This window comes from Ammospiza caudacuta, chromosome 21, assembly GCF_027887145.1.
Source record: "Ammospiza caudacuta isolate bAmmCau1 chromosome 21, bAmmCau1.pri, whole genome shotgun sequence".
Classification (NCBI taxonomy): domain Eukaryota; kingdom Metazoa; phylum Chordata; class Aves; order Passeriformes; family Passerellidae; genus Ammospiza; species Ammospiza caudacuta.
The window spans coordinates 5,590,970-5,615,508 of record NC_080613.1 but is presented as its reverse complement, the minus strand read 5'-3'; the positions used below and the strand labels follow the sequence as shown (position 1 = coordinate 5,615,508).

At 43.8% G+C, this 24,539-nt stretch overlaps 2 protein-coding genes across 2 annotated transcripts; one reads left to right on the top strand and one right to left on the bottom strand.

Moving 5' to 3' along the window:
• The first annotated feature begins 3,639 nt into the window (after positions 1-3,639).
• PKN3 (protein kinase N3) lies at positions 3,640-18,043 on the top strand. Its single transcript, XM_058818196.1, has 21 exons — positions 3,640-3,919; positions 4,459-4,607; positions 5,412-5,541; positions 5,654-5,805; positions 6,181-6,376; positions 6,657-6,845; positions 7,079-7,188; positions 7,664-7,807; positions 8,787-8,862; positions 10,289-10,475; positions 11,162-11,273; positions 12,068-12,144; positions 12,863-12,929; positions 13,500-13,591; positions 13,951-14,127; positions 14,215-14,277; positions 14,820-14,896; positions 15,398-15,540; positions 15,779-15,886; positions 16,454-16,534; positions 17,197-18,043. The coding sequence occupies exons 1-21, from the start codon at positions 3,676-3,678 to the stop codon at positions 17,407-17,409; spliced, it is 2,787 nt and encodes a 928-aa protein (XP_058674179.1). The 5' UTR covers positions 3,640-3,675; the 3' UTR covers positions 17,410-18,043.
• Positions 18,044-18,997: 954 nt separating this feature from the next.
• ZDHHC12 (zinc finger DHHC-type palmitoyltransferase 12) lies at positions 18,998-24,284 on the bottom strand. The gene is made up of 5 exons (XM_058818342.1): positions 24,172-24,284; positions 23,710-23,846; positions 22,709-22,795; positions 21,451-21,617; positions 18,998-20,967 (listed from the first exon to the last, which is right to left on the bottom strand). Exons 1-5 carry the CDS (start codon positions 24,254-24,256, stop codon positions 20,658-20,660), a joined length of 786 nt encoding a protein of 261 aa, XP_058674325.1. The 5' UTR covers positions 24,257-24,284; the 3' UTR covers positions 18,998-20,657.
• Between the last annotated feature and the right edge of the window lie 255 nt (positions 24,285-24,539).

Genomic DNA, 24,539 nt, shown 5'->3' with positions numbered 1-24,539 from the left:
CGTCCCCGGCGGGCGAGGTCCGGTACCTCCGCGTCCGCGGCGTCCCCGCTCCTTTCCGCCGCCTCACGGGACCCCGACCGCGCGTTTTCCCCCGGGGCGGGCGGAGACGGGGGCGCCTCCTCAGCCGGGGGCCGGAGCGGCGGCTGCCCCGGGGCCGTGTGGGGAAGGGCGGCTCCCGCTCCTCGTCCCGCTCCGGCTCCCGAGGTCTGCCCGCCGGCGGCTCCCCCGGGCCGCCCCCGCGAGAGGGCGCTGGCGGCGGCTCCGGGACCGCCGAGTTTGAAAAGTGCCGGTCCGGGCGGAGCAATGGCGGCAATGGCGACCCCGCAGGTGAGCGCTGAGGGCTCGGGGGTGGCAGCGGGCCGAGCAGCGCCTGGAGGGAAGGCGGTTCCCGCGCCTTTTGGGGTTCCCTGTGCCCTTTGGGGATCCCTGGACACTTTGGGGGTCCCTCCATCCTTGCCCCGCCGGGAAAGCACCGCACCCCGCTCCGCCCTTCTGAGGTCCCTCCATCCATGTCCCCAGCGGGAAAGCCCTGCGGCCCTGCGCCCTCTGCGAGTCCCTGTGTCCTGTGCGGGTCCCTCCATCCATCCATCCCCCGCCGGGAGCCCCCGCAGAGGCGGCTGTGCTGAGGGGCTTCACGCCGCTCCCCCTCCGCCTGCATGGCCGCGCCCCAAGGAGGTGGGAGAGGGTGTGGGAAGCTGATGGGATCCCCTAAAAATGTCCCTCTTCGCCTCAGGGAAATGGGGTTCGGGCCAAGTTGGTGCCTGCTGAGGAGATCTCTCGGCGTCGAGGAGGTGTTGGGGGCGAGGCGGCTGGCGCGGGGCCGGGAGGGCAGCCAGGCTCCGGGCTGGGAAAACATTCGTGTCTGGAACAAGCTCCCCGGAGAGGGGAAGATGTTCTGCCCTCTTCCCTTGAGACGAAAGTTTCAAGCCTAATCTGGGAAAGAAGGGACAGAGGGACCGACACAAAGAGCGCTGGCTGCCGGGTTCTTCCCATCCCGGTGGCTCGCTGCTTTCAGCCCTCAGCCTTGGAGTTGGGAATGGTCCAGGCAGGACCACAAAGAGTCTTTTTCCTAAATTAGCCGTGACTTTTTCTTGTAAGACATGAATGTAGCTGGTATGAGGCTCCCCAACGTGCATCTCATCCCTACGGTATGAAGTTGCTGTGAAAGATGGGATTTAAGATGTCCTGGGAATGTTTGGGCTGCAGGGAGGATGGCAGCCTCACCACTGGCTTATTAAGTCAAATTATAAATCAATTTCTGTGTCAGTGTAAAGGGCAGGACTGCTCTGGGCTTTGTGCAGGTGAAACTAATTTCCAAGCTGGGCATAATTGATGGGATGGGATCTCCCTGGCTGCAATCCAAAGGATTAAGTGTAACTCATACTGCTGAAATTTGTGCTGGTTAGAAAGCAGTCTGGACACTTGGGTATGACACGAGCCTGGCAGAAATTCTGGGTGAGCTCCAGCATCCCCACTACAAGTGCCAAAAGCAAGCCAATTTCAGCTACTTTGTGTATTTCTCTGCAAGCTGTAAATGTGTTGCAGGATTGTGTTGGAGACTGACCTTTCCAGGGAACCCAAGAACAGCTGCAGCACAGGCTGTGGCAGTGTCAGGACACCCCACCGAAATTCCTGAGCCAGAAGGCAAAATGGCTCAACCCAAATGCAAATTTGTCTTTCCCGTGCTTCTCAGAAGTGGAGTGTTCTATCTCCTGGTGCAAACAATGTTCATGCTATGGCACCCTCTGATCCGCAGAGGGCAAGATGGGGAAGTGAAACATGTTACATTCTAAATATAGAAATTTAGCCTGATGCATTAACTGATATTCAGATTAGTTTTTGGCAGAGACTGATGTAGGGAAAATTGACCTGAGAACTGCTGAGGCTGTACCTGTTCTCTGAATCAATACCCAGAGCTTCATATTCAGCACCTTTTATTGGTACTACTGTTGTACCACTGCTCATTCCTTTACTCTGAGTGAATCCAGAGGGGGAAATTCTTACACCCATTTGCATAATTTGGATAGAAGATGAATCTATGTGCTTTTATTAGTTATTTAAATAGGAATTGTGACCACCATACTCCTTTTAATAACTTGCTACAGACTGGATAAAGAGCTTTTGATTTTCCAACTTAGGGCTGGTAAAGGTTGCCTGTGACTCAGGAACTCCATGATTCAAATTCTTCCTCACAAAACTTTGGATGTCTTTCAAAGCTCTGGCTTAGTTCCTGGCTTTACTAATTGGGCGAGAACTTCCTGAAATCAGGATGTTGGTCTGAACCTTTTTGTTTTGCTACCAATCTGAACAACTCCTATTTTGGCCATTGCAGCCAAAGCTTGGATTTAGGCCAACTTTTCAAATGGATTTCTTTTCCTTTTTTCTTTGTGCTATTGGACTGAAATTGTAGCAAAAACTAATCAAGGATGTTTGGTTGAGTCTTTGATTAAGTAATTGTTTCTGGAGGAGGCTTTGGATGCACAGCACACTCTGGAAGTGTATTAATGTACATGAGTAACACAAAGCCAGTGTGGTTTGTTGTTGGAAATGTGGTCAGCCAGTGACAGAGTGTGAAAACAAGTCGGGATTCCTGAGCCCTGTCTTTAGGCACTGATGTGCTCTGTGATGTTAAGCCAGTTACTGTGGCAGTGCTTGACCACTTCTTTTGCATTTAAGCCATGGGTGTGAGTCATTATGGGAGGTTATGAATGCATTCACAGCTTTGGATGCCTTAAAGCTGCTCTTCCTGTTGAAGGGAGAAGCACAAGCTCTTGCTTGGATGTGTTGTGGTGTTGGGCAGCACCCTTAGGGATGCTTTGCAGCTCCTGTGTGAATCCAGTGTTTATTTGGGCAGTGAGATAAACTCTGCTCTGCCCAAACTGGGTATGTCCCGAGTCTGTGACAGAGCAGCTCTGTCCAGAGCTGTTCCTGAGCCATATCTCACTAGAACAAGTGGTGTTTGAAATGATGTAAAACAAAGCCCAGGACAAGAGTGAATGCCACTAATGCTACTCAAAATAATCAGTGTTTAGCGTGGCCTTTAGAGAACAGAGATTGAGACATTAGTCTGCTCACCTTTTCAGACACAGCACACAGTCAAACTTATTCTTTTGCTTGTTCATTTGTAAAAACAGCTGTAGGGCTTGGTTTTTCTTCTTCAGGGACAACAGCTGAGGGTTAACACATGCTTGTGGCATTCCTGAAAGCTCTAACAGATTAGCTGAGACATGTCTTTGAGCAGTCAGCATCAAGGCATAATCAGATAAAAATATGTATCTAAAACATCAAACTGGTAAAAGGTAATGTTGATTAGAACAAGAGCAAATATTGGCTGAACTTTGATTCTTAAAGAATAAGATGTGTGTAGACACTAAATAACAAGGGGACAAATAAAATGAAGGTTTTTCTCCATTATGATTTAAAATCAAATTAAAGCATCTTAAAATCAAAGTTGTGTTATGTCCTCTGGAATTGAAATGTAGGTTTGTCTTCTTGAAAAATTGGTGAAAAGATTGACTTGGGAATTTCTGAAAGAAATTAAGGAGTGGAATCTAATGAAGGTATTGCTGCAGTGTCATAAAAATGGTTGGATTTGAACTCTCTGAAATCCTCTTGCTCAATGCTCTTGGGCTGCAGGGCAGCTCTCTCTTGCAGCTGGGCAATGATGTGAATTTAATGGATCCAAGCTTCCAGCAGAAGCTGGAGGGTGAGAAGGAGCTGCTCCGCCGGGCCATACAGAAGGAACTGAAGATTAAAGAGGGAGCAGAAAACCTGCGCAAAGCCACAACTGACAGAAAGAACCTTGTCCACATCGAGCACGTGCTGAAATCTTCCAACAGAAAACTGGAGCAGCTGCACTGGGAACTTCAGGAGCTCAATGCAAGGATTTTGATACCAGACAAAGAGAAGAGTACGACAGGTAGTTCTTGGGTCATGATTGGCTGCAACATTCTCTTGGAGTGCTTCAATCTCTAGAGATATTGAATTGGTATAGTCTTATGTTGAGGGCTCATCAGTGTTGGGAATGTTTTGGTTTTTATCTGATGAAATTATCTGGGGTATAAAGAGTTCAGAATGGTGCTATAAAGGTGAAAGGGAGTATAGGGAGAAAACCAGCTGAGAGTGGTAGGCATGGGCTATATTCAGGAATAGGCTGTAGGTGGAATTGAAGAGATTTGAATAGGGTTTCTGGGCAGTTCAACATCCAAGTATTTCATAGGATAATGAGTATAAAATTGGAAGAGTGCTTGTTATGACAGGTTCATTGATAAATTAAGAAATATTTACAGATATGAGCTTGAGTTTTATTTGAAAGTGTTTCCCAATCTGTTTTGTAGACAAGACCTTTTTGTACCTTATTTTATAGCCTAACTTTCCTTTGCAGAGTCACCCACCTGTAACCTGGTGAAATGAAACGAGACAAGATGACTAATGGTATTGATTGTGTTGTTTGTGCAGATGGATCTGTATCTCCAGATCCCTGTCTCTGGGAAAGAAACCCAGACCCCATGGCAAGGAAGGTTGAAGCTTTGAAAAAGCAGCTGCATGTTGAAATGAAAGTGAAACAAGGAGCTGAGAACATGATCCAAATGTATTCAGCATCCAAGGTAAGCAGGAATAAGGAGCCATTTGGGAGCATGGATTACTGGATCAAAATTTGTATTTTAAGTATATACACAAATCTCTCTCTTATAATTAATTTGGGACAGAAATTAATTTGCAAAGATTGCTTGCCTGAATCCTAGCTGTGTACTTTGAGTCTCAGCATAATGACAGCACATAAGGGTGGTATAAGAGGTGCATTAAGTTACTGATGAAGAAAGAAAGCTAAGAAAGCATTGGTGTTGTAACTGAGTTAGTTGGTGTGATGTTTTGATATCAGTGAGTTGTTTAGGATAAAACACAGCATGTGGTATCTCTTTATGTGAGAAAAATTTTCAGAGGTTTAGTGGATTTGTATTCATCTAGTTTTTTGAGTTTGGCATAATCGCATTTAAAAGTCAAAAGATAATTTAAAACATTTCAAATACAAGCTTATTATGAAGCTTAATTCAATAAGACCAGCAGTGTAAGAGGGCTGTGATATTTTTATGTGTTCAAAACCTCTGCTCTGCTTACAGAACACTGTAAGTGCAGTTAACCAGGGAACAAGGAGTCTCAGTGACTGCAGGATTTGGTATTAACTGGGCACGTCCTTGACCTGTCCTTTCCCTGTGCAAATGGAGATGGTGATCTCAGAGTCCTTGATCCCCAGTGGTGCCTCCTTTACATAACCACTTGTGTATTCCATTTCAGAGTCAGTTGTGACCCTTCGTGCAAGTACCACCTCACCCTCATATGTGAGCACATCATCATCATCAGCCATTTTTAGTGATCATGGTTCTCTCTCTGCATCTGATTCCTTTTGGCAGGAGAGGAAGCTGTTGGCTACAGCTCAGCAGATGCTTCAGGACAGCAAGACAAAGATTGAAATAATCCGCATGCACATTGTGAAAGTATCTCAGTCAGCAGGAGGGATGGAAGATACAGTGGATCCAGCAGGTAACGTGCTTTAAGTAACTGATACAGCCCACAACAGATGCAGACAGAGCCCTAAGATCCACAGTACTAGCTTGATTTTCATCCTTGCCATGTTTTACCTCCCAAATGCCAGTGAAGATGGGGACCACCATCAGTGCTTTGGAGCTGCGGATTGAGGAGCTGAGGCATCACCTGCGCATTGAAGCTGCTGTAGCAGAGGGGGCAAAAAATGTGCTGAAGATCCTGGGGGGCAGTCGGGTACAGGATCGCAAGTTTTTGGCTGAGGTAAGCAGATATTGCTCAGGCCTTCTTGAGAGGGTGGTATCATGCCTCCACATTAATGATTTAGCATGAATGAGCAGGGTTAACCATGTTACTAATTTAGGAATTTCCTGTCTCTCTGTTGAGGCAGACTGGACTTCCCCTTCTAGGGATAGCATTCCTTGCTTTGGTGAAATTTCTCAAGAACACCAGAAGTGACACTGGTGGGAGTTCAAGCTCTGTGGGAAAATATTTTGTCTTTAATTTATCTGTATCCTGTATTAGCAAGATGTTGTCTTGTTGGGTTTTTTTTAAGCTTACTCCAGTTAATAATACCTGGTCTACATGGCTCTACATGGAAAATTTCTTCCTGCTTTCTGTTCTCCTTCACACTGGTAGGCTCAGGGTTGTTTGCAAGAGTCCTCTCAGAAGATTGATCTGCTGCGCTTCTCCCTGGAACGTCAGCTCAGTGAGCTTTCTCCTGATCACCCAAAAAGAGCCCTCATCAAACAGGAGCTGGTGAACACTTCCTCCCTGGGAGCCCGGCATGGCAGCATGCAACCCACTTCAGTCATCAAACCTACAGCCCTTACAGGTAAAGGGATCCTGCAGCACATGTTGTTGTGAGGAGGACAGAGAGAAAAATGAATTCTATTTTTTCTCATTGTTGTCATATTGACATTGGATTTTCTAGCAGCTGGACTTCTGTCTTCTAGGTCAGGCAGAGCTTTCTGAGCATATAGATTTGCTCAATTTAAACTATTAAGCGAGAAATTGTGAATCTGAGAAATTCTGTGATCTCTTTGAAATCAGACTGACTGGAATCACTTTATCTTTTGTATAATGATATTTCTTATTCTCCTGAAATTCCTCAGGAACGCTGGAAGTGAGGCTGATGGGGTGTCAGGATCTACTGGAAAATGTTCCAGGACGTTCCCGAATGACAAGTTCTTCTCCCATCTGTGGCAGCCCCAGTGATTTGAGGTCCCTTTCCCGGACACGAGTTGGCCTGGGCATCCATGGCCGTGGTGTTGCAGGAAAATACCGGAATGAGGAGCCAAGCAGTGAGTACAGGGTTCCCTGTGGACCTGCTGGAGGCATATCAGAGCAAGGGGGCTTCTCACTGGCCCAGCCTGGTACAAGTGATGTTAAAAGAAACCAAATTTCTGCAAAACTAAGAGAGAAAATGAATTGCATTATGCCTGGTCCTCCTAGGACTCTCCTGGAAATTGGTTGGGATGTGCACCTTCAGCATGAGAGATTAAATGTTATAATCCACATTTCTGCCTTTGTCCAGATGAGGTCCTTGCTGTGCTCAAAGTGGACAATAAAGTGGTTGGCCAAACAAACTGGGGACCAGTTAATAACCAGGCGTGGGACCAGAGCTTTGCCATTGAGCTGGACCGGGTAAGTGTGCCTCAGATTCATGTGGTGTTTATTTTTCCATTTAACCTTACCTGATTTGTTTGTTTAGCTGTCATTCCACTCAGCTCAACCCTGTATTGCTGCTGTCCCCATGGCCTTTGATTTGCCAGTTAGCTTGGCCTTCCCCTGGAGGCAGAGCATCACTGCCAGAGATTCAGCTTGAGCAGCATCTGCTGTCCTTCTCTCCTTATCTGAGCAGTTTTATTTCATCTTATCAGCAAAGTGGCTCTTAGGGATTTCTAAATGGGGACTTCAAGAGGGTCTGTAGCTAAGAAGATTTAAAAACATCAAAAGCAGGGAACAGAAGCACTAAAGAAGTATTTTATGCATACTCTTTAGTTTAGATTTTATTTTATTTATTATTTTTTCACAAATACATGTGCCATTTCTAGAGTATGGAGCAATATGTAATTATTCTGCCTTTGTTTTCTCCCCCACCATTCACCCATCCCACCAGTCTCGTGAACTAGAAATTGCAATTTATTGGAGAGATTGGAGAGAGCTCTGTGCAGTGAAGTTTTTACGTTTGGATGATTTTCTTGATAATGAACGTCATGGGATGTGCCTCTCGCTGGAGCCCCAAGGAATCCTTTTTGCAGAGGTATAAATGTAAGCTTTGTTTCTTTCTCAGAGAATTCTGTCTCTTTAGGGTATCTGCCCTGAAAGCAGTTGTTCAACCCAGAGTACAAGGAATGGAAGGAGCAATAATCTAGAAGTGCAGAGTGATACCTGAAACTCTCTTGCATCATAGCCCATAGAAGAGTAAGGAACAACAGGATAGAATAGATGTGCACATCCATAGCCTGGAGTGACTCTTCAGCTGCTCCACTCTAACCCTGTGTGTGTGTGCTGTGAAATCCGCTCATTTTTATTTGCTTTCATTATGAGTCATTGGTGGCACTTTAATTAAACATATGGCTTAATGGTCAGAATTGAATCACAGAGACTGTAGAATCAGAGATCCAAACTCCCTCTGGCTATGCTTATTTTATCATCTTTCTGAGCCTAATAATAGTTTGAAGTACCATCAATGTAGAGATAATCTCGATAATCCCTTAAAGGCCACAGCATTTTCTCCTTTGTGTTGTGATGAGAGTTCCTGTAGTTATCATTCCAAAGTAGGATCTAAACCTCATGTACCAAATTTTGCCTTCTCTCCCTGCCTTCTTCTTTTTTGTGGTTGCTTTGTGGCATTTGGTTTTGGTTTTTTTTTGTTTTTACTTCTGTGCCATGAACTGCTGTGTTTGTTATCTTACAAATGGGCGTGTTCTTTATGCATGGCTTCATTTAATTTATTTTCATTCAAATTAGATAAAATTTTTGGGAAATATAAATTGGTCTTAATTCTGGGGGTTTTCTCAATTTCAGGTAGCAGATAATTCCAGTCTCTAAACCCATAACTGAAGTAGCAGCTGATTAGAGGATGAATCTGGAATAACCAAGTTTGGAGTCTGGGATTGACTCAAAATTTACCAAACAGATAGAAATGGAGATTTTGATAAGAAAAAAGGCATCTGTGAAAATTTGGATTTACAATTTAAATGAAGAATCCTGAAAAATCTCTTTTGCTTCTCTGACAGGTGATGTTCTGTAATCCTGTCATTGAGAGGAAACCAAAACTGCAGCGACAGAAGCGCATTTTCCCCAAACAGAAAGGTGAGCTGCTGGAGAAGTGACTGAGCAGGATGAGAGCAGGGGTTTTACACAAGGAGGTTCTGCTGTCCTACTCAATCTGAGAGATGTTAAAACTCTTTCTAATTACAATGTATGTGAAAGTTTGTTCAGTCACATGAAGTGCAGGCAGTCTGGCTGCAGCTTCATGTGTAATGTAATATTGTCATGGTGCTGCTACTCACAATTAACATTGCTAAGAGGATTTAATTGCTAGTTATTTAACAGATCACTTAGCTCTGGGGCATCCAGCATAAGAAAGATGTGGACCTCATGCAGCAAGGAGGGCCACCAAGATGCTCAGAGGGCTGGAGCCTCTCTGCTCTGGACACAGGCTGAGAGAATTGGGGCTGTTCAGCTCCGGAAGGCTCTCAAGAGATCTTGGAGCCCCTCCCAGTGCCTTAAAGAGGCTCCAAGAAAGCTGGAGAGGGACTTTGGACAAGGGTCTGGAGTGACAGGACAAAGGAAGAATGGCTTCCCACTGACAGGGCAGGATTAGATGGGATATTGGGAAAAAATTGTTCCTTGTGAGGGTGGTGAGGCACAGGTTGCCCAGAGAAACTGTGCCTGTGCCATATCTGGAGGTGCCCAAGGCCAGGCTGGATGGGGCTTGGAACAACCTGGGATAGTGGAAGGTGTCCCTGCCCATGGCATGGGGTTTGGATTAGATGGTCATTGAGGTCCCTTCCAAGCCAAACCAACCCATGATTCTATGAGAAGATCCAGGACTCAAACTGTACTAATTTAACCAGCCATGCTGTTACTGATGAACAGATATTGGGAGCTTTTCTGGAAACTCTGAATGACAGAACACTGTAGCATGAACAGGCTACTGACTATCAAGTCTCTAGAGCTGTCATCATAAAATGCTGAGCTGGCTCAGGTTTGAGATTTATGGACTGGAATAGCTTGCATACTTTCTTATTTCTCTGCAAATTCTCCCTTGTGAAGCTGAATAAGGTGAAACTTTACATACCGAGCTTTTGTGGCAGTGAGGATAAATGAGATTTTATATTTATACTCTTCAGGAAGTAGTAAAAATAATGAAAATATCCCAAATATTTACTCTTTTTAACACATTTTCAGAATGTGTTAGCAGGCTGCATAATTAAAATGTAGTGTTGAAAGAGAAGAAAACCTGACTTGAAGTAAAATCAATTAATGTTCTATTCAATTTCAACTTGAAGATTGTTATGATATTATATGGAGCTGAACTTAGCTGAAATAGCAGATCTGTTTCATCATCATCATCATTAATCTTTATTCCCTGAAGAAAAGCCCATTCTCCCAAGGGTGAGCTGCCCTTTTGGGGTAACCTCCAGGTGTTTAGTTGAAAACTAGAGTTTAACACTATGTGAGACTGTAATTTATGTGTTGTAATCTTACTGATGTTTGACTCTGGCTCCTCCAGGGAAGGAATTTCTCCGAGCTCCCCAAATGAACATGAATGTTGCAGCTTGGGGTCGCCTGATGATGAGTTTCCTCCCTCCCTGTAGTTCCATCAGCACTCTGAGTCCCCCACTTCATGATCCCAATCACACAGACTTTCCTCCAGTTTCCCCACAAAGTCATGGGGATTCAGGGTCCAAACTGAGTAGGTAAGTGATGTCCTGAGTGTTGGAATGGGTGTAGGGTAGATCTTAAAATTCTGTTGCACCTTACCAAGGTGGAGGAAAACACTAATTTTTTCTAGAAAAAAAAGATGTACAGTTTCTGTGTTCTAAAGGAAAGAAAATTCCATTCATTAAATGGAATTCCCATTTAATTACTTCCCCAGTACAGTAACTGAGCTATGCAAGGTCACCATGTGATTGTTGTGATAAAAAATGCACTCTGCTTTCATGAGTAATGTAGCACTCAGAAGGGACATAGTTGAGATTTTGAATGTGCTATAGAAGAAAGTTTTCCCCAAAATATTTTTTAAATTGAATCAGTTATTCTCTAAAGAGATTATTCCCACTGATGCATAGGACTTAGGAAAGGAAAAAAAATTACTCAGTTACTGTCTTGCTATTAAAATCAAGATTTCTTTAAAGACTTATTTCTACATACGTGTGTTTCATTAATTTTATAGCATCAGAGAGCCAGTGTTAGAGTGTGAGTCTAACCAACTTTTAATTAATTTAGGAGAGAATATTTCTTGTTGGTACTTCACAGTGTGAGCCAGGGTGTCCTGTTGTGCAGTGATTTGGACTGAACTAACACAGCAGAGGTGATGCAAAGGTGTCTGTGTACAATTTTGCCCTAAGGCAAAATCTCCTTCAATTCTGTCTCACAAATGCAGTGATTTCCCTGTGGCTAAGCTTGCATTTGTTGATGAAGCACCACCCAAACCTCCACGGCTTTTTCTGGTGGCCAACTCCAAGGAATCAGCTCCATCCCCTGCAGATTCTCCGGTAACCATCTGGGCTAATTGGGAATGTTGTCTTTGCTGGTTGCTGTTCTTTTAAACCCTGTTCTTCTACTTTATTACTGAAGAAATTTGCTATACTTTGGGCAGGTGCCTCATTAGCTGGCTGATCTCCAGGAATTCAGAATCCAGGGAACCATTTTGGCATGGAGTCTTCAAAAAGAGTTGTATGGGTTTTTTCCCCCTCTTTTAAAAAAATGATAACTTGCTTTTCTTGGGGAAGCAAAATAGGAGGTAGGTCAGCATTGGGAGTTCAGGGCAAGAGTACAGAACAGACTGCACAGAGAAAGCAGGGAAGGAGGTTCAGCAGGCTTTCAGAAGCAAATGAGGTTCTTTGTCATTAAAGAAACTGGGCAAAACCAAGAGCAGCTCTACTTTTCTGTCAGGAATGAGCAGGAAATTTCTTTGAGCAGTAAAATGACCTGTTCTGCCACCTGTTTGTACCCTTTCTCATTTGGCTTTTGTGATAGAGGAAACTGCATTCTTTGATCATTGTGACTCTTGACATCTAGGAAGTAAATGTTCTATCCTAGACTTTTAAAAGTGTTTATTTTAAAAGATTTGACCCTATTAAAATTATTGTACATGGGGATAGTTTTGTGTGCTCATAGATAATCTGTTTTTATGCTATTTATGTCTGAGCAAACGCAATGACCATCTGCAAGAACATGTCTGTGGTCATGCTGGATCCAGACAGAGGAGAAAAGTTGGATGTGGGTGTTCAGGTTAGACTTGGTGATTTCAGAGAATGACCCACTGTATTTTTTATTCTCCTCCTAGTGCCTGAAGAGGCTACATGTTGAGGAGAAGCCTTGCAGCTCTCCTGTAACAGGATTTCCAATCCCAGCGTCTCCAAGGTAACTGTGGATAGCATGGGCTGTCTCAGGTCACAGATTAAAGAGTCACTGGGCTCAAAGTTTTGAGCATGAAGTCTAAAATTCTGCTCAACATGTGCTTTGGTTTCTCAGCAACAAATTTTTAATGCTGAGTGTGGACAATACAATGAAAAACCTGCTCTGAACTTCACTTGTCTGAATGTCTGCTGTGTCTTATCTGTTCATTAACCCAAATACTGAGTCTGTCTTCTACTAAATCACCTCTTACACTGTGTACTGCAGTGTAAGTGTAGTATATTTAGATGTGTCTGTGTACTAAGTAATACATTCCAGAACTACTTTTGGCATCCCTCACACTCTTCTCTTTCTATTGATTTGCAGTACATTGTCTCTTATTATGATGGGAGGCATAAAACAGGAGGTTGATTATAGTCTGTGGCACTTCTACAGACACATTTTGTTTAAAACAGGGATACACAGCAGTAAATATACCCAGACAAGTAAAAAAACAATTAACTATTGTTTAAAAAAGACAATTTCCTTTCATCAGGGTTACCTTCTTCTTTCTTAAGTGGCAGAACACCAGCACAAGCTTTAGTTGTCAGGATTAGATGAGGGGTGGTTGGCACAGTTGTTTGCTTTTCTTTTTGCTATACAGAGCTTCTTTTCTTAACACAAACACACACTGATATCTGCTCATGCATCTCTTGGGTATTATCTCTTCTCTGTTTTTCTGCAGGAAAAGGACAGTTCAGCTGGAGGATTTTCACTGCATTGCCATGTTGGGCCGTGGCCACTTTGGGAAGGTAGTAGAGAAGTCCACTGTGGAGGAGGGCAGTGGTTGTGACAGTGGGGCTCTGCCTGGAGGTCTGAGTAGAAACATTGCAGGACAGGAGAGATCTGTTACAGTGCAGATATGGAACAGCAAACCCAGCCCAGCCACATAAGCAGCTGGTAACTGTTGTTAACAGTCAAAATTCTTGAGGATTTGTGACTTCAAGGCCTGGAGAAAGGTTTTCTCCTTCTGTCCTGAGAGTGCTAAATCAAGACACACCATTAACATTTCTTTCATGAGGATCACTAGTGGAAGAGCTCCATTCCCAAAACTTTGCATGGCTCCCTCTGTGAGAGCTCTGAGGTGCTTCTGAAGCACTGGGCCAGCTGTGATAGTGCTGTATGGGAGAAGGACATAATTTACACTGTCATCCTTCTGGACTGCTGCAAAATAGAAGTGCTGTGTTTTTCGAGTTCCTTGAGTTTGGTTTTGAGGATGACTGTCTGGACTGGATGGAAATAGTTAGCATCAATTTGAATTAAAGTAATCTGATAAGGAAATACAAAATTGCTTAAAGTACAGCTTTTCTGTTGTCTTTCAGGTACTGCTAGCCCAATACAAGGCAACTGGGAAGCTGTATGCAATCAAAGCCTTGAAGAAAAAAGACATTATTAGGAGAGATGAAATTGATAGGTGAGCTTTGTTTAGAGATGGTGCTATTGCCAGAGGCTACATTACCACAACTGTAATCAAATGTTAAAGGTATGGTACTGGCTGTGGTACTCTCAAGGTTAAATGTGACCTTAAGACTTGGATAACTAAAATCAGAAATAAGGAAACTTAGAATGGTGTCTAACTTTTGTAAGAATGATACCTGAAGAATACTCTAAAACTCAAGGTTTGGAAATATACGAGATAAATATTATATTACCCCTCACTTTTTATTTCTCTAACTTCTGATATAAACATTTTCTTCATCCTCTCTTTCTTAAAACAGTCTTTCCTGCTGAGTCTGTTTAGCACTGATGTTTTCATTCTTTGAATCCTGGCAGCTTGAACTGTGAGAAGCGAATATTTGAGGTGGTCAATTCTTCTGATCATCCATTCCTTGTGAACATGTTTGCCTGTTTCCAGACCCCTCACCATGCCTGTTTTGTGATGGAATACACTCCAGGAGGGGATCTGATGATGCGCATACACGAAGATGTCTTTCCAGAGCATATGGCACAGTGAGTTAGAGTTGCTCTTGTCTCCAGGCACTATAAATTTTTAACTCGAATCTCATATATTGCCTGATAACTATTTCTGTCTTTTAGGTTTTATACAGCCTGTGTAGTCTTGGGGCTCCAGTTCTTGCATGAGAAGAAAATTGTTTATAGGTAATGCAGCAGAGACTCAAGACAATTCAGCAACTTGAAGGTTGATTTTTTTCTGTAACTGTGTCTGAAGCTCACTTTCTTGCTGGGGTTTCTAATCTTTCTGCCTGTCTTTATTTTCCCTGTCACTATCAGCATGTTCATCGTGCTCACAGTAGAGAAAGTCACCTAGAAGCTATTCATCTGGCATGTTGCAGGTGATTAATCCTCTGTGACATGTCAATACATTCTGGGGGGCACCTGTAAGTCACTGCTTTATTTTCACTGGAAAAAGTCATTTGTCATGTTGTTGTGGGAGCTCTTTTCCAGATGAATAATCCCCACCCAGCTCCATGATGCTTTTTGAGCCTTTCGTTTAGGGGAAAATATCAATAAATTAATGGGAATCTTCCAAACAATGCATGATTAAACCAAATGTAGACTTTACTCAATCTAGATTTTATTCTCTTTATTAACACCTACCTTCTGCCTCTTGCAAAAAAGCCATGTTGGGTGACAATCCTCAGTCTTCATCCACTGTTTTCTTTCATCTCCTTTGCTTGCAGGGACCTGAAATTGGATAATCTCCTTTTAGATGCTGAAGGATTTGTGAAGATTGCAGATTTTGGACTGTGTAAGGAAGGTGAGCAACTGGAGAAGCTTAAATTGAGCCATCAGGATCAGTTTAGGATCTGGGGTTTAGTAGGTGTGTAACTTGTATTAATCCCCATTTAAAAAATTGACATCAAAAAAGCCAAACAACAAAAAACTCCTCACCTGTCTGGCCATGATGAATTTGGGAAGAGCACCTTGTTGTGTAATCTTCAGGAGACTTATGAAAGCATTTAAAATGTGCTTGTTTGCTCAAAGGAGCCAGAATATAGGATCATGTAAAACATGTAGATGAGTAAATGAGCAATGAAACATGCAGGAAGTTTCCTTGGGTTTGCTCTTTATTTAAGCATTGTCTGTATATTTGTTATTTGAAGTGGTTGAGGGCCTCAGGTTTCACACTTCTCACTGGCAATTCTCCATGCCCAGGTAACAACATAAGGAGACAAACTACAGCTTTCAGGAGGTGAGGCTGCATCAGATCCATTCAGTAACTTGTGCTGGATTTTAGCAAAGTGTCCTTTTCCTACAGGAATAGGTTTTGGAGACCGGACAAACACCTTCTGTGGCACCCCTGAGTTCCTGGCCCCAGAAGTGCTGACAGACATCTCGTACACGCGGGCAGTGGACTGGTGGGGCCTGGGTGTGCTCATTTATGAGATGCTTGTTGGTGAGGTAAGGCCAGCTTCCCTCAGGGCATCTCACTAACCAGGCCTGGGGACCTGACCACCCCAGGTAAAATATTGCTAAATGTAGCCAACTATTTATTAATACCTCAGTTACATTTTTCTCATTCATAGAGCTTGCCAAACAGTAATTAATTAATCCATACAACTCCCTGCTAGTCTTATGCTTATTTAATAGTGAGGAATGGGTGCTATGTGGATTGAATAATAGCATGTCCCAATTGCAGTCACCATTCCCTGGAGATGATGAGGAGGAAGTCTTTGACAGCATTGTCAATGATGAAGTTCGGTATCCGCGATTCCTTTCAACTGAAGCACTTGCCATAATCCGTAAGGTAAAGGGCTGCTGGGTCTCTGGGAGCCTGAGGAATTTGCATTTACTGTGTAAGTGGATCCAGAGGGACTTGATTAGGATTGTACAGCATTTGTGTGTGTAATGTGGAGCTGCCTACATAGGCTAAGGAAATATTTAAAATTTGCACGTATTTCCCCTCTCTTCTCTTTACGTAAATGCAGTTCTTCCGTGTAAGGATGACTAAGCAGGCTGCTTACTGTTCCTGCTAAGTCTGGCACTGAGAAGTGTTGATTCAAGGGCAAGAATGTCAGAGCCATTCAGTGGAGATGACTGGATTCAGTTTTTGAATGTGACCCCATAGTCACAGGTGCACAATTAAGCTGAGATGCTCCATGCAGTTTATGGCAGTTATCTTATTGCTGTTGGCAAATTGTTTACAAGAAACTAGGTCTGAGTTATTCCTGGCAGATGATGACCTTGGTGCAAAGTGAGAATGAGGAAACACCGAGGGATCAGTCCACCTCCTTTTCTTTTGTTTTTCTCTCTGGAACATCATTTCTGTTCATTCTGGTTCCCATTGTTTAAATTTGAACTGATATCTCTGCAGCTGCTTCGGAAATGTCCAGAGCGTAGACTGGGAGCAGGGGAAAAAGATGCAGCAGAGATTAAAATTCAGCCCTTTTTTAAGGTAGGAACTTGGTTTAAACCTCTCCCGTGTTTCTTGTGTTTGAGCAGAGAGTGATTTGCTCTCTGTTGGTGTTGAGGCTTATTTCCCTTTGTTATCAGGGAGATCTTAGTGATAGTTTCTGTTGCACCTCATTACTTCATTCAGGAATATGTGTTTCAAGTCTTGCTTGAAATGACACCCCCAAGTCTGTTTTCTGGGAGCTTTCAGAGTCAGTTTATTTCTGATTGTGCTGCTTCTATGTACAAATATACTTAACTTTAGAGACATGAACAAATATTCCTTTTAAAATTAAACTGCAGCATCAAAGATGTTATCTAGTGATCACAGTGATTGTCAGTCAGTCTGTTTCATCACCTGCATTTGCAGGATACACGACTCTTAAAAGAAATGGAGGTTAAATTGCTTTGTGTCAGGGGTATGTGTTTGTTCCAGGCAAAGGTGTTGCCATCTCTCCTCATTATTACTCATCTGTCCAAAAGTTTTTAGCCTTATAACCCTTGTCTGGCTTTGCACTGGAGCAAGAAAAGAACTTGGATGTCACCAGAAATTGCTGGGATCCACAGATCCACCTGGCCATGGCTCAGCTGTAGTTTTGTCCTTCCTAAATACAGTTGTAGCTGTGAAATACACTGCATGGAATCTCTGCCTTCCTTTTCTTACAGGGAATTGATTGGAATGCCTTGTTTGCCAGGAGGCTGAAGCCCCCCTTTGTGCCTACACTGAGAGATCCAACAGACATCAGCAACTTTGATGAAGAGTTCACCTCCCAAAAGCCAATCCTTACTCCTCCTGAGGAGGTTTCTGTCCTAACCAAGAAGGAGCAGACCGTCTTCAAGGACTTTGACTTTGTTTCCAGACATCTTTTAGATGTGTGATTCCTGGGCTACAAAAACATGAAGAGATTGTTACCACCTGGAGAGAGCATAGAGGAGACTTTGCAGGGCCAGTGGAAAAGCCAACAGGGTTTGTAGTACAGGTAGTGCTGATGGCCCCAGCATGAGGTGCCCTGAAAGCTGAATGTGGCTTTCCAGCCACATTCAGCTGTGGTTTTCCAACCTCATATGTAGGAAGGATGTCAGTTACCTTTAAGGAATAATTAACATTTGACAGGGTGTATCTTCTTCTGTCATTGAACGTAGATGAAATTTGGAATTTAAGCTGGACTTGAAATCAAATCATCTCTGCAACCTAGGTTACTCTTTGCAAAAAGCCTAAGTAAGTAGTGTGATTTTTAAAGTTGTAGCATGGTAGGGGAATGGCCACTTCTTAGTGATTTTCTAGAGATGCAGCATTTCCTCCTGGTAATGATTGTATGCCATTTCCCACTCATAAAAATGTGTATACCAGCCAAGGAATGGATTTTAACACTACCAAGACAATGATGTTGGATAATGATCCAAGTGATTTATTGGAAGGAAGATGAATCTTTCTATTTAAGGATGCCAACTCTTAACTGTTGTTTATAATGATATCAAACTCCACAGCTTTGCACATTTTTTTTTCTTTTTTGAAAATAAAGATACCTTTCTATATAGTAAATACTCAGCTTTTCATCTCCTTTGTGTTAGCTAAATGTTTCAGATCAGGACTAACTAAAATGCTCAACAGGCAGGACTTTTGTTTTCTCCATAAATGCCAGTAGTAATATTTTCTTTCTTTCTTCCTTCTCACTCAGGTTATCTGTACATGTTGCATGGTGTCATCAACTGAGAGATACCAATGAGTGCAGTCAGTTTATGTCTCCACAGATTTTATCAGTTTGTACATCCTGTATAATTTTTGGGGACAGCTAAGTAATGACAGTCAGTACTGGAAAATCAGGGAGTTAAAGGTGATTTCATTGCCTCATAATCTGTCTTGTAATTATACTTGATAAGATACATTTTCATGTCTTAAATTCATAATGTTAGCTCATTGGGCAAAAAGGGAAGGGTTTTTAGAGATAAGGCATCTGATGCAAACAAGGACACAATCGTTGCTCTTTCAGTTTTTCACCAGATGGAGACAGGAGTGGGCCTAAGGCAGCTGTGCTGTAGCTGGAGACAAGGATCTAGGGAATTGTTAAGCCAAGGCAGGTCCCAGAGCTTCAGGATTCAGTGAGGTAAGAGCTCTGTGCAAACCAGGCCTATTTCACACTCAAGCCAGATTTCCTATTTTCAGAGCCAAGTATAGCTGCTTCTGAAAATTCCCATGTACAAAGATCCTTTCAACCTCCTGCTCACCCTGGCAGTGCACTGGCCTGCTTAGAGCAGGATACACATTTTCCTCACTCTTGTTGGAGTGGCAGTTGCTGTTTGGCCTCTGTGGTGTGTTTTGTGGCTTTAGTTCAAGGCCACTGTGCAGTGGGAGGCAGCACATTGGATTGTTAGCACAGGTGAAGCCTAGAACTTGAGTTCAAAGAAAGAGTCATACACAATTTAAAAATGCATATTTAATATTTTATTTTATAGTTTATGGTTGAGTAAAAAAAAAAAAAAAAAAGGTAAATTAACACCCAGGTATATTTTAAAGAAATACCAGACAGAGCAAAAGTGCTTTGAGCTGTTGTACCTGCTGATAAAGTTTCACTTGACTGATACCTGAAGAATCAGGAATTGCAGTGTGACAGATGATCCACACTTCAGCAGGTACCACAGCAACACAAGCAACCTCAGAATACTTCTGAATGGTGTACACTTCTTTACAAAAACAATCCTTAGCATTCTGATATCCCTCTGATAAATCTTCTACCCTGAACAGGGCAGACTCTGCAGAGATTACAAACTCTGGAGCTGATCAAAAAAGGGATCTTTTGCTGCATTTAAATTGCTTTTGGACTGTCGTGCTGTATTAGTAACTACACTATTTTTTCATGAGTGTTCATCAACTTTAAACCCTGAGTGCTTCTGAGATGGTGTTAATTCCTGAGCCAAGACAATTAAGGCACAAGACAATTTTAGCTAACATTTTGTTGTGGTGGTTTTTTCTTGTTTTGTTTGTTTTTGTTTTAACAGAAAAGGGTCAGGACTAAAATTCACACCACAGCCTTTTTTGTTTTAAAGCTAAGATCAGTCATCCCAAACTTCCTTTCAGTTCCCCATGGAAATCTGAAGTATGACTTTTTATTTCAATGGAAAACAGATCCTCTTGCTGCTGGCCTGAAAGCTGTCAGCATCTCTCATCTCAGGACCTGGCAGCTTTTCTCTTCCATTGAAATTGTATTATTTTATTAAAATGTCACTAGTGAGTTGAGGTAGTAGTAGTTTTACCAGCAGTGTTACTTTAGGCATGAGGTACCAACCTCTGCTCCTGCTTCTCTCCCTAGAGCAAAGGCCTGAGCACAGTTATCTGCAGAAATAACTCAGTAGCCAAGGATTACTTTTCTGTCCAAAGGAAAGTGATGGTATAATTCTTCACTGACTTAAATCAAAACAGTGAATTTTTAGCAGCATCATCAACTTAAAAAGCTGTGAGGAAGCTGCTCAGGGCATCACAAAATACAGGTTAATTATCTCATAAGATTATTTGGATGTCTTACAGCTCTTTCTTATGCACATTAGCAGTATTAAGCCTTAAGTCTTCATGGAAAGCATTAAGTTGAGGCCTGTGGACAAAATAAAATTTGTTTTTGGCTCTCTAAATATTTACTCAAATATTTCTCTTACATGCCTGATGCTACTGCCAAAAGGCACTGCAGTTCTCACAGTCAGAACTTGGCTGAAAAAAGGCCACAGGAATTACACTGATCCTGGCTGGTTTTATCTGTAATTGCTGCTGTTCCCTAGCAGCAAAAGGCAAGGGAGACCTTGGAGAAGAGAAGTGAACATGAATAGTCACGCTAATCTTCCATTTCTTCTTGAGAGATAGGATAGTGGATGCACTTAACAAAAGGAAATAAATTTAGAGATACCTTGGTCAGTCTGGAAATCAGCTCTGCTGGCTTTTCCCTTCCCAGAACTGTATTCTTGCCTTTAAGAGTGTTGTTTATATATCAAAAATAACCCTGACTATCCCTTACATGTAATTTGCAGATGAACAGGTTGTGGAGCAGGTTGCATAGTCCACGATGTGTTAAAGTTCAGTGCAAGGAAAACAGCAGCAAAGTTTTACCCAGCAGCCTGCCAGGTGTGCTGGCACACTGGGACTAGACAGGCTCAGTGTTCTTGTGAAAATAGATGTTCTCCCATGCAGTGAGGTGGCGTGAGCAGAAGAATCTCCAGAGATTGAGGATTATCCCTTGGTCAAAGGGGTTCTCCAGCTCGGAGTGCCGCAGGTAGGAGATGCGGTGGTGGGACATGAACTCCCAGGTCGTGGTGTTGCATGAGATCAGGTACAGGTGGGAAACAAGCAGCAGCAGGACCACAATGGTGAATATGAGTATCAGGAGGAAGGACACAAGGAGGAAAATGTTGTGCTGCAGCCACTCCCGGGATTGTTCAAAGTAAAGGCCTGACCTTTCAATTCAAACAGAAATAAATCTGTAGTTAAAGAAGCAGAACTAGTTTCACAAAGTAAGCAAACCTGATGACACATTTAAGTTTGATTCATAACTAATGAGCTGCTAATAATCCTTGACTACAGAGAGTTAATATACTATGAAGTCCTGAGAGACTGCACCACAGGGATTGGAAGCTAAATTTAGAAGATTCTGTTTCCCTGACAGCTGTGAGACACAATCACCCTGGGTTCACTCCTCTCCTGAACAGCTGGAACCCTGTTGGAGTTTCCAGCACTTGAATGTGTAAACAAAGATTGTGTTACAGGGACTGAAGCAAAATGAACAATGAAACTTAAATTACCAGAGACTGCTCAAGACTGGGGAGCTCCAGGATGCAAAAGAGGGTGAAGATCCAGAGCCAGTCTATGTTCTATGCCAGCCCAAGGAGCACTACAACTACAGCAATTTCAGAGGTCCAAAAGCCATCTCCCAGCCTTACCAAGCAACATGGCCTCCCCACAGCAGAACCACAAGCTGCACACTCAGGTAAACTATGAACAGAGGGTGATTCCTTTCTCCTACACAGTTCTCAAGCCAGGGGCAGTGATGGTCGTAGCGCCGCACACAGTGCTGGCACTGCTGGCAGTGCTTGGCTCGCATGGGTTGCTGCAAAACACAACCAGGAAAAGAAAAAACTTCACTGGCTATAGTTCATGGCTGTCCCACTCCCATTTAGTAGAAGAGAACATCATGCAAATCTGTCTTTCCCCACAATATTGTCCCTAAAATACTCGTGAGACAGCAGCACATAACATTGCTAAGACAAATCAAAGGGATTTTGATTCTCCTGGTCAAGACCCAAATGGGTGGCATTGAAATTAAGTGATTCTCCCACACTCCTATCTACACATTTTCTTTATTATCCACCTAATACAGGAAGTCCAGTGTGCCAAGGAGGGAGACAAAGCAAATCACTGTAGTCAGGAAAGCACAAGTCAGAGTATTGAGGTGAAAAACTAGAACCACTACTATCAAACAGAGTGGGCAGGGATGTGATGCTTTTTGGGGATGTACAGAGAAGTGCCTCCATGTGAGTACAAAACACTTGCACAGAAAACAGCTCAATTATCAGGCAATTATCAGAGAAGGTGAAAGACCTGGCTGAGAAAAGTAGGCCTTCCCAGGATTTGTCCCCTGCAGTGTATAAATGCTTTGCCAGCTTTTCTTCTTGCAATAAGCTCATTCCTCGTGGCTGATACTCTTTGGGAATTTATGGGAGCTGATAAGGATCACTCTGAAAACAAGCCTTTCTAGGCTTAGGCAAACTGTTTTAAGAGCTAATTTAATTGCTGTAATTTCTCCTTCATGCTGTCTTTTACCATTCAGGCCAATGTTTTGTTGTTTTAAGGCCCTGAACAAATCCACAACAATGAGCAGTTCCCACAAGTTACACTCAGCTGCTTTTCTGACTATCAAGGTATTTTCAAAATAACTTCTTTGACAGTACTGCAAGGTCTGTCTGACATGGCAGTAAGAATGTGGAATACAATTTTCTCATGGCAAAAAAACCATTATTGTTTCTATAAGCCAGCAGGGACTTGTTTCAGCCTTGGAAAACTCCACTAGTACTTGTCTAGCTACACAGTCTGCCCAGCCTCCTCTGAGCAGCAATTACAGACCACTAACAGCAGCTGAAGAACAATATAAGCTTTCAAATCACTCATCCCTTCCTCTTCCAGCATGTTCTGGATGCCCACCTTCACCAGGCAGTAACCGCAGCGCCGCAGCTTAGTGTCACCTGGAAGCTGAGGGATCACCACACCTTGTCCTTTATCTTCACCTTCCTACAAAAAAGAGAAAGGAATGGACTGAGAGTTCTTGGGCTCCTGTCTAAGCATGACTGAGCTGTCTTGCTGCATACTTTTACTTAACAGTTACACAGTGCTTGTTATCTCTATCATTAGGAACAAAATAATTCATTAGAATACCTAGAGCATCTGCAGACAGTTATGGTACAGTGAGAGAAAACAGGTTACTGTAACCCTCCAAAGAATGTTTGCAGAGAGGCAGAAATAACTGTGGACAAGATATAGTCTGGGACAAAAACAAGGTTAGGCTTCACTTCTAAACACAATAACATCTTTTTGGTATGAGCAGTGCTAATTAGTCATACACAGCCAACACTGACATTAATGATGGATGACTAAGATTGATAATGCTTTTGTCCTACAGTCTATAAGGCAGTGAACCTTGAGCAGACTAGCAGTTACTGAAACTTTGCATCTCCATTTATTTCACTGTAACTTGTTTGTGGATGTGTCCTCTGAGAGGGCAACAAATCCATAAAGAGTTCAATAAATAGAGCTGCAGAGAGCACTGTCTGCCAAGCCTGCCCTTTAATTTGGGGCTTTTTTTGCACTTGTACCACTTAGCAGTGGTTATTGTAAAATAGGTCATATACACATTCCACAGGGCACTGCAGCCTCTGCTCTAGGAGAGGACTTGAGCTCAAATGGCACAGTTACATACAAGGGAAGTGTGGTGTGAAAGGCACATTTAAAGCCTGTAAACCCTACTGCTGTTACCAAATACCAGTGTGAGACAGCCTGTCCTCATCTCCAGCGGTCTGTGCATGTGTCCTTCATGCCAACACAACAGCAACTGTTTCACATTGTTCTTATCTACCAGAGTGGAAAAAGTAGAAAAGCCTATAGATTTTACAGCTACTCCACTTTGATCTATTCATGAAGGGATCTACCTTCACTTCATCTTCAGGCTTAACAAAACCCGGATCCATGAGAGACACCTTGAAGTACAGCAGGATTGAGCATAAAACCAGCAAAACGAAGATCAGCGGCTGAAGCAGCTCCCCGCGCTCCTCTTGCTTTTGCAGATCTGAAAGGTACCCAGAAAAGACAGAGAGCAGCAGCTCCTAGTGAAACCTCCTGGCTTTTTCTCTCTGGCCTCAACAAAGGGGTCCCGAATCTAAGAAGAGGGAATGGGGAGAGACCAGGGGAGAGGCTGAGAAGGGACTCCCCAGACCCCCCTCGCTCTCGGGGCACCCCCGGGCCGCGGCCGGGTGCAGATCGCCCGTGTCCCGCGGGGGCCGCACTGCCCGGCCGCCATCCCCGTCCTCCGCCTGGCCCCGGGGGCGGAGCGGCCCCGGCCCGGCCCGGCCCCGGCCGCCCCCTCTCCGCAGCCCGGCCGGGCCCCGCCTCACCCGTGCGGTGCAGGAGGAGCCCGAGCGCCAGGGCCGCGCTGAGGGCCGTGTGTGCCGCCCGCACCCAGCGCCCGCCGGGGCCCATGGCCCCCCGGCTGCACCGGCTCCGGGGCTCCGCCGGCCCGGAAGGCCTTCGGGCAGCGCGGGCAGGGCCGGACGGGACACGGGCAGCGCCCCGAGGCGGGGCCAGGGCGGCCCGGCCCTGCGGGGGAGGCTCTGCTGGGCTGTTGGGCTGTTCCGCTGCCAGAGCGGGCCCGGGTGCTGCTGGCTGGGACTCGGCGAACACCGTGAGCCGATCCCGGGATCCTTTTGTCCCCACACGTTGTTGTGCCCTGCGGGGCCTTTCCTTGAGGAATGTGTATTCCCTG